The 8,885-nt window shown below is 28.9% G+C and overlaps 1 protein-coding gene across 1 annotated transcript; it reads right to left on the bottom strand.

Moving 5' to 3' along the window:
- Positions 1-3,800: 3,800 nt before the first annotated feature.
- LOC132944077 (zinc finger BED domain-containing protein 4-like) lies at positions 3,801-8,530 on the bottom strand. Its single transcript, XM_061013240.1, has 3 exons — positions 8,383-8,530; positions 5,684-5,703; positions 3,801-5,573 (listed from the first exon to the last, which is right to left on the bottom strand). The coding sequence occupies exons 1-3, from the start codon at positions 8,528-8,530 to the stop codon at positions 3,801-3,803; spliced, it is 1,941 nt and encodes a 646-aa protein (XP_060869223.1).
- Between the last annotated feature and the right edge of the window lie 355 nt (positions 8,531-8,885).

Here is an 8,885-nt window from a genome sequence, read left to right as displayed (position 1 = left end):
AAACTAATACTAATATTCATGTATCTAAAAGGATACATTGCCAGAAATCATGTACAAAAAACCAAGTATAAAATGATGTAATTTTAACAAAAAAGTACCTTTTATTATGTAAAATTTCAGTAACTTAAAACTTAAACTTTTAATATAACAATTCAGACTAGTCTTATTAAGAACAGTATTAATTATCACAGGAATTAGTTTTTAATTAATACTAACATAGGAATATTTAAAAATTAAAATTAAAATTACCATAGTATGTAGATATAACAAATTACTACATCAAGTTCTTCTTGCCAAGTTAACAATAAAAATCATATAAAAATTAAAAAAATAACAGACATTATTCAGTTACAATAAAAATTCAACAAATCAAAATTAAAGTTATTAACATAATACAGATAAAATAACCAATTTCTATAGCAATTTCTTTTTGCCTAATTAACAATTAAAATAAAATAACAATTAAAAAGTAATGACAAATTTTACTTTTCAGTCTTATACATAGGAATACAAATTTATTTTTTAGTATGAAAATCATTAAAACAGTCTCTTTTTTTCAGTGTACATAAACGTGTATCACATTTTGTACAGATGTAGACTGTTTGGACTTTTTTACAATGGCGACATCGACCTTTTGATACACGCGTTTGAAAATGATCAAATCTATCGAATTTTACATCACTAATAGGTCTAGGAATCACAGTTCGTCTGATCTTTTGGATATGTTCAATATGATTATTTTTGCTACTATATTTACCAGCTGGTGGAAGCATAGTTAAAATTTTTTCTGCTCTACGGCGTTGCATTTTTTTGGATCTAAAAAAATATGTATTATATAATACTTGTTGCATAAGTTGATTAATATATAAATATGTATTCTATAATATTTATTGTATACATTGAATATGTAATTTCTAAATTACTAGCATAATAAAGAAATCAAGCAATGTATCTTTTTGGATCCATATACAATAATCATATTAAAAGATAATTCTAGCAATGTATCTTTTTGGATACATACTTTTAGAATTGATATAAAATAAGCATTATTACATATATTATTAGAAATTTTACATAAAAATGATAATTATACTCACCTTAACTGAGTTTATGCGAAGTAGACTCTAGCAACACTTTACAATTTGATGAACTTAGCAGTTGAAGTCAACGAGTTTTGATCCAATTTAAATTTCCAAAAAATGATAACAAAAAACAGTTATTATCAATCCCAATCATCATAGAAATGTTACCATAGTGTACTCACGTGGGAGATATGACATTTATCAGAGTGTACAAATAATAAAAATAAAAATATTGTACATCGGATTCCGTACAAAAATTCACAAACTTTGTGTATCCAAAAAGATACAACACCAATTGAGTTAAATAACTTTTATCAAATAGAAAATTTTCTTACGTATGCTTCTGCTTCGATCCTCGAAGGTTTCATAACGATAGGACTTATATTGAATTATGTAGGTTTTCGATATAATACGAATTTGAAAAATATAATACCAAACAATTTAAAACCTTTAATATTGGTCATATCGTTTTGAAATTTTCAAGGATCAAAGCAGAAGAGTCTCTTGATTATTTCCCAGATAGTAAAAGTTTTTTAACTCAATTACCTATTATGAAGGTAGATTAAGTGTTCAAAATTTGAATTATTCAAAAATAAATTTGGAGGGAAATGTTATTTTGTCAATTTGTCAACCTTAAGATCGACACGCGACTTTTAACCATACATTAATACATACATTTGATCTTGAAGCTTCTGTGCGTTGTATCTCAGGCTTTATTGTAACGTGCAGTAGGACACTAATTGTGCATTAGTAAATATAAAATGTGCAGTTGGCTAAGCGAATATGTGCACTTGAGAAATACAACAAAAATTAGATTTCCAAAATTATTTAAATTTTGCATGATGTGTTATCTTATATTTATATTATTTTACTACGTAGTACGTAGTACATGAAATACTGAGAATTGAAATCAGTCACGCCCGATAACGAATGACGACTACGCGCTCGCTATCGACGTCGAACATGTTAAAAATAGATATTGACAGCAAGCGCGTCCAATTTTCCCATAATATCACATTATCACCAATCGTTGCCGATTATCTACCACTTATCATTTTATTTCTTGAAACTGTACGTATGTATACCATACATGCTTTTATTTGTTTCATTTACTTTGCATTATTCACGGGCTTGTCATCGTCGGATCGTCATCAAGGTAAAATTATTAATTAATATAAATAAATAGATACTCTTAATTCTTATATCGATGGCTTAGTACACACGTCTTGTTATAAGTTAATTTTTGTTGACGGCTCGTAATTATTTTCTACATATTTAATTTTTTTGTTTAGGTTATTCATATTTTATAATATAAATAATAAGTATGACATCGGATAGTTTGAATAATTGGTTAGTGAAACCGATAATGGCACCTTCCACGTCTTTAGATTCATCATCTGCTTTATCATAATCAATAACATCTCATAGCACTAACACAAAAACGTCTTCATCAGAAAGTCATGTAACAATCACAGAAACTACAACAACCACCACAACTTCTCGTGATTTTTCTTCATCGATTGAATCAACTCAAAATAGTTTTTCAAATCCCTCTATGATTATGACCGAAAAGCCTACACTTTCCAAAACATTTGATCATATGCACAGAGGACGTAAACATTTTGTTAGATGTATAATATGTCACAAATTCCCAGAACTTGTCAAAAAAAACTCAAGTTCCAAAGATCTGTCAGGACTTAGGTGCCCTGTATAGAACTGTAACTATTGTAAGAAATAACTAATACTTTCGTTTACAACAATTTATTACTTTCAATAACTTCAATACACATACATAATAATTCAATAAGTTAGGAACGACGTGCGTCCTACGTTCGCACACGACAACAACAACTACGAATATTATAGTGATGGTAAGAAATAGCAGTAGCAGCTTTAATAGCACTGCTATTTTGCTTTAGCAATCGCTGACTGCTATTTAGTGTTAATAATAGCAGTGATTGCTAAAATGTGTATATAGTAAGTTTTAGTATCTTGTGTTTTCCTACACTGTTCATTGTTATTATGTTATTTCTCCAATAGCTGCTATCATCGACTATCGACTATCGAGGTATAAAACTGCTATATTTTATAATTTAGCAGTTGCTGTTAAATTATTATAAAATAGCAACTTAGCAATCATATAATAAATATAGATACTAAAAGATAGTAGCTATTGCTTATTACTTATTTTGTTTTTAATCATTTATGTGTTACTTATCACTCACCATACAAGCTCTGTAATATATTTTTCTCTATGGCCTCTATGAATATCAATAGTGTATCAATAGTGTAATATTAATAGTATAATAATATCAATAGTATAATATTAATTATTAGTTATTAATTATTCGACAATTTGATTTAGTAGCCAGTAGGTAGTAGGTACGACTTAACGATTTTACCTAACTGTCCTAACTTAACAGTTAACTTTACTGTTTGCTGTTTAGTATTTACTGACTGTAAGTACTATACTGTTATATTATGTACTTATAATTTTATACTGGCCACTAGAATCTGTGGAATGTGGATACTGAATAGTTTTGAACTGTGGATTGATGTAAATAAAAATTAATATAGAATGTACGAGAGATAAAAAATGGTGAGTAGATACAACTAAATTTATAATAAAGAGTTAAATTAATTAACTTAATTTTATAATCTTCAGTAGGTATAAATTATATGCAATCTGCATATAAAAACTTAAAATAATAATCATTCTTATGAATTTTGATTCAAAAAAAGGAGCATTTCAACTTTCTTGCTACTAAGCCTACTTCGGCGGTCACTGATGAGTAACCCAGCTTTAGAGAACACGCGTTCACAGGGCACTGATGTACCAAGACAGCAAAGTGTTCTCCTGGCAAGCTGACTCAAATATGGATAATTATGTTTATTATCCATCCACCATTTTAATGCATCAGTGTTGCGGTTCTGTACATCATCTTCTAAGTACCTTTGTACCTCTATAATAGCCCTTGATGTATTGGTCCCTGAAGGTTGAATTTGGGACACTTTTGAATCGATGGAACTCCAAATTGAAAACCCTTGTTCATTTCCTGAAGCGGTAGGAGTCGGTAAAGTACGTTGCACCTCATTGTCTGACCTAATAGCTGATATAATTGATGCAGTTTTTTCTATAATGTCACTTTTAATCATTTGTAGGTGATTTTCAGTGAACGGAATGTTTTTGAATCGTGGATCGAGGAACGTACAACGGACTAGTGTATGACTACCTATTATGTTACCCCAGCGATCTCTATCATTCATTCCAGATAATAATTTATTTAAAACATTGTTCACTCTTTGATGGTAATTTTCTTTTTGTAGTTTGCTGCATACATTTTTGAGTCCTTCAGCTAAGACTATAACTAAAGAAGCTGTCATGTATTTATCGCCACTTACAGCTTTTGTTGCCTCTTCAAACGGACGTAACACTATACACAGTTCTCTAGTTACTTTCCACTCATCTACTGTTAAGCCTTCAGGAGGATTATCTAGTAAACCAAGAGTTCCACGAATAGAACTTTCAAGTTCAACCAACCGCTCGATCATGTACAGAGTTGAGTTCCAGCGGGTACTCACGTCTTGAAGTAATTTTTTTGGTTCTTTTGCTCCGTTACTTATTTGATAGTTGTTTAACTTTTTATTTGCAGATGTACTCTTTCTGAAATGTGTGACAATTGTTTTAATCTTTTCTAAAAGGTTAGATTCGATTGTGAGAGCCCCTTGAACGATCAAATTTAACGTGTGAGCAAAGCATCCAAAATGCTTTAACTCAAGGATAGATAAAGCTCTCTTTATATTATATGCGTTATCGGATACTGCAAAAGTAATTTTGTTTGTTAAATCCCATTCTTCTAATGTCAATTGTATTTGGTTACTTAAATTTACACTTGTGTGGTTTTCAGAGAATTCATGACAACCTAATAAAACAGATTTCAGACCAAAATTGTTGTCAATAAAATGAAATGTTATAGCTATGTAACCCATGTTACTTCTGGATGTCCAGCAATCGGTGGTAATGCAACCACACACAGCTTCACTTTTGATCATTTCCTTTGTTTCAATTAAACATTTTTGGTACAACGCAGGTATGTGAACTTTGGACAATGTATGGCGGTTTGGTATTTTGTATGAAGAATTTAGCAGATGAACAAAATGCCTAAAACCTTCGTCTTCGACTATTTTGAATGGTTGAAAATCTTTAGTGATCATTTGGATAAGGGCATCGTCAATTTTCTTTTGTGTGTCGAATGTCATTTTTCTTGGTACGTATTCTGAAATATTAGTTTGTTTTCTTTTGCGGATATTAGCTATTGAATTTTGAATAGATGTTGATGAAGCTGGATTTTGAAAAGATGTTGATGGAGTTGTATTTTGTATATCTGTAGTTGGAGTTGTATTTGGTACCATATTTGAAGAAGATGCGGGAAATTGATCACTAGACGTTTGACCAGGATCGTCAACGATTTCTTCGTTAACTTTGTTCGACTACAGAAAAAATAAACTTATTTAATAGTACTGTTCAGTGTATCAGTATAAACATAATATACTTATGTATACTTACTATACTTTATTTAAAAAAATTTAAATGAACTTACCTGGTTTTCTGCACTTATTGCTATCCAATGTACATTAGAATAATGCGTTTTTAAATTTGTAAGGCTAGTTTTAAACGAATATTTTTTTTTACAAATCATACATTTAGCATATGTAGAGTTTTCAATGACAGTGAAATGAGACCAAATATCACTTGTCTTGCGGCTCATATTGATATATTAAATCACTTAAAATAAAAATTAACAGATCAACTAGTATATCAGAGTTCAGCACAGACAACGCAATGTTCAACTATGATGTACTGTGGTAAAATGAGCTTAATTTATTTAATTTCCTACATGAATTGTTTTGTAGACATAACAGTTGGTATTTGTAGGAACATGTAAATTCTTGCAAAGAAATGGGTTATTATTGTTAGCATTTATTATAACTATGTACTATGTTTAATATACAAATGACTATATCCACATAAGACTTAATAAAAAAATATAATATAATATATTATAAATGATATAATTTTATTCCTTATATTATATTATATTATTTAACTTTTTATTAACTATCTCCATATCAACAGTACCTAGTTTTAACTCACACATTATGGTGGTGATTAAAAATTAAATATTTAACTTATTTTTAACTGAGTTAAGCATTTAATAAATTGTTTATTATATAAAACTTAACTTAACTGAAATAATTTTTCTCATCAATTTCCCCACTTTTGATAATGACAAAATTCAATAAGGTTCTTGTTCTCAAAACTTACTACTCTTAAATAAGTCTTGTAAACTATAAATATACCTATTATACCTATTTGAGTAAACGTATTTAAATACTTTTATAGGTAGCTTATGGAATACTATAATCAGTATTGGACATATTTGTATTTGTAATTCAAATACTTTTATGTAAATACTTAAAAAATTCAAAACAATTATTCATCAGTCATCAGATGTTAGATTTTTTTTGAAAATTATTTTATTATTTTATTTATAATAATATTAATATAAATATAATATCATAATACTATATTTTGTTCACTCATAAATTTTGAGAGCTCCTATTGACGATTACTTGCTTATGATTATTACAAATAATATACTGATTTCTGATACCTCTATAGAAACCCAGTACACTTGTTAATCAATTAAAATAAATGTTGAAAATTGAATATACTTCTTAAATTAATAATGTCTCACCTAGTAAAATAGTTAAATTGATTTTTGTTTTTATTAAAAAACTGTTTAATTACCAAAGAATAAAGTATTTAAAAATTATTATAAAACAAGTTTTATTTTCATTTTTTAGTATAAATTTAAGTAGGAGGTACAACAACTACTAATAGTACCTAATTGAATGTAACATTATATTATATACTATTTTAAATTAGTAATACAAAATTAATTTTACAAACAGACTTTTATTAAGTAAAATAAAAAAAGTATTTAAATGCATAGTATTTGTTCTTAAATTCTGAATCAATAATCAATAATTCTGAATCATTATATTATGTTAAGTAAAAACATTTGGTAATTTATTCAATAAAATTTCAAAAAATTAAAAAATTAAGGCGTATCATCCCCCCCCCTCTCGTGACCAATTGGACACTGTCCATCAAAGGTGTGAGTTCCGTTGTGATTGATGTAGCCACTATATAACTACAACACTATCCAGTGTATACTCGCTCCGAAATCGAGAGGGACTAGGAGGTGGAAAGTTCTCGCATTGAGTATGGAAAACCTTTATATTATATGAATCAATATGAACTAGGGCGTCACAAGGGAGAGCTAGAAAAGATCAAAAAGTGCCATCTAGTAGCTTATTTGGTATTGCTAAAGTGTTAACTATAGTATTAGCTGCTAAATATTAGAACTATTCAACTATACAATAGCATCACATTATCAGCTGTTTTTACAAAATTGAAAATAGCAATAGCTGCTATTTATCACTGCTATTTTACATTAGTAATAGCAATAGCTATTGCTAAATAAATTAATAGCATTTTACCATCACTAGAATATTAAACATAACCTCTAACATGAGTGGAAAAGTAATAATAATAATAATAATGATAAAAGTAATAGTAATAATAATAGTGATAATAGTAATAATGATAATAGTGTTAATGTCACAGCTCGGCCATCCTGACCTATCCCAGTCTCTGGGATCATTACACAATATCTTTAACTTAACATCATAATTTCTAATAATATCTGAACAATATTATAACAATACATAATAGGATATTACATTCATAATAGTATACATAAAATAATAATTAACCACAAACAAGTAAATAGTAAGTAAACAGTACATTTTTAATATAAACATCAATAAATAATAACATAACCATAATACATGAAATATAATAAAGGATCATTTTTCCAAGCTCCTAACCCAATGTCTCATGTTATCTGAGCTAATGACTCCTTCATAAGGCACCTGAGTGTGCTGAAAACCTTCAACGTCTTAGACTATAAATCTATCATTTAGTAACACTTTGTCTATTATATATGGGCCCTTAAATTTAGGTGTTAATTTTTTATTCACCCCCACACTAACATCTGTATTTTTAATTACAACAAAATCTCCTTTTTTATATAAGGTAGGTTTCTTATGTTTCTCATCATAATATTTTTTATTATATGATTGATTTTTTACTATCTTGTCCTTAGCCTCTTTTCTTATTTCCTCCAAGTTCCTGTCCTTCTCCACTTCCACCAATAACCTCCTAACTCACCTTCCACCGTACCATGTTGATATACACCAAATAATAACTTAGATGGGGCTTCACCCGTCGAAGCACATAACATATTGTTCAATGCGTACTCGACCTCATGCAATACCCTGTCCCACCTATTTAAATCTACTGTCTTTTTTGCCAGCATTGCTGTTATGCAACGGTTTACTCTCTCAACCTGACCATTTGCTCGGGGTGTTGCCGTTGCCACTAATACCAAATCTATTTTTTCTGGGCTAAGAATTCTCCAAATGCATTAGACGTAAACGTTGAACCTCTTGTCAGATATTACCCTTCTAGGTATACTATAAAACCTGAAGTAATCATTCATATGCTTAATTACTTCTACCGTGTTAGTTGTTTTACAAGGATATAACCTAACAAACTTTGTAAATGCATCAATGATTACAAACAAATATTTATTTTTTTTACCAGTCTTCTCAATAGTGACATTAACACTATTGATGAACATCTTAAACAGGATTACCACACCGAATGCTTAA

This window comes from Metopolophium dirhodum, chromosome 1 (assembly GCF_019925205.1).
Source record: "Metopolophium dirhodum isolate CAU chromosome 1, ASM1992520v1, whole genome shotgun sequence".
Lineage (NCBI taxonomy): Eukaryota > Metazoa > Arthropoda > Insecta > Hemiptera > Aphididae > Metopolophium > Metopolophium dirhodum.
The sequence above is the reverse complement of the archived record's forward strand: the minus strand, read 5'-3'. Positions and strand labels throughout refer to the sequence as shown.

Bases quoted from the DNA above. Each gene is read 5' to 3' on its own strand.
- LOC132944077 (XM_061013240.1), bottom strand. From the start codon at position 8,530: ATGCTGGCAAAAAAGACAGTAGATTTAAATAGGTGGGACAGGGTATTG. The intron at 5,704-8,382 runs GTGAGTTAGGAG...TACATTGGATAG, and splicing joins TCAACATGGTACGGTGGAAG to CAATAAGTGCAGAAAACCAG. The intron at 5,574-5,683 runs GTAAGTTCATTT...TTTTTTCTGTAG, and splicing joins CAATAAGTGCAGAAAACCAG to TCGAACAAAGTTAACGAAGA.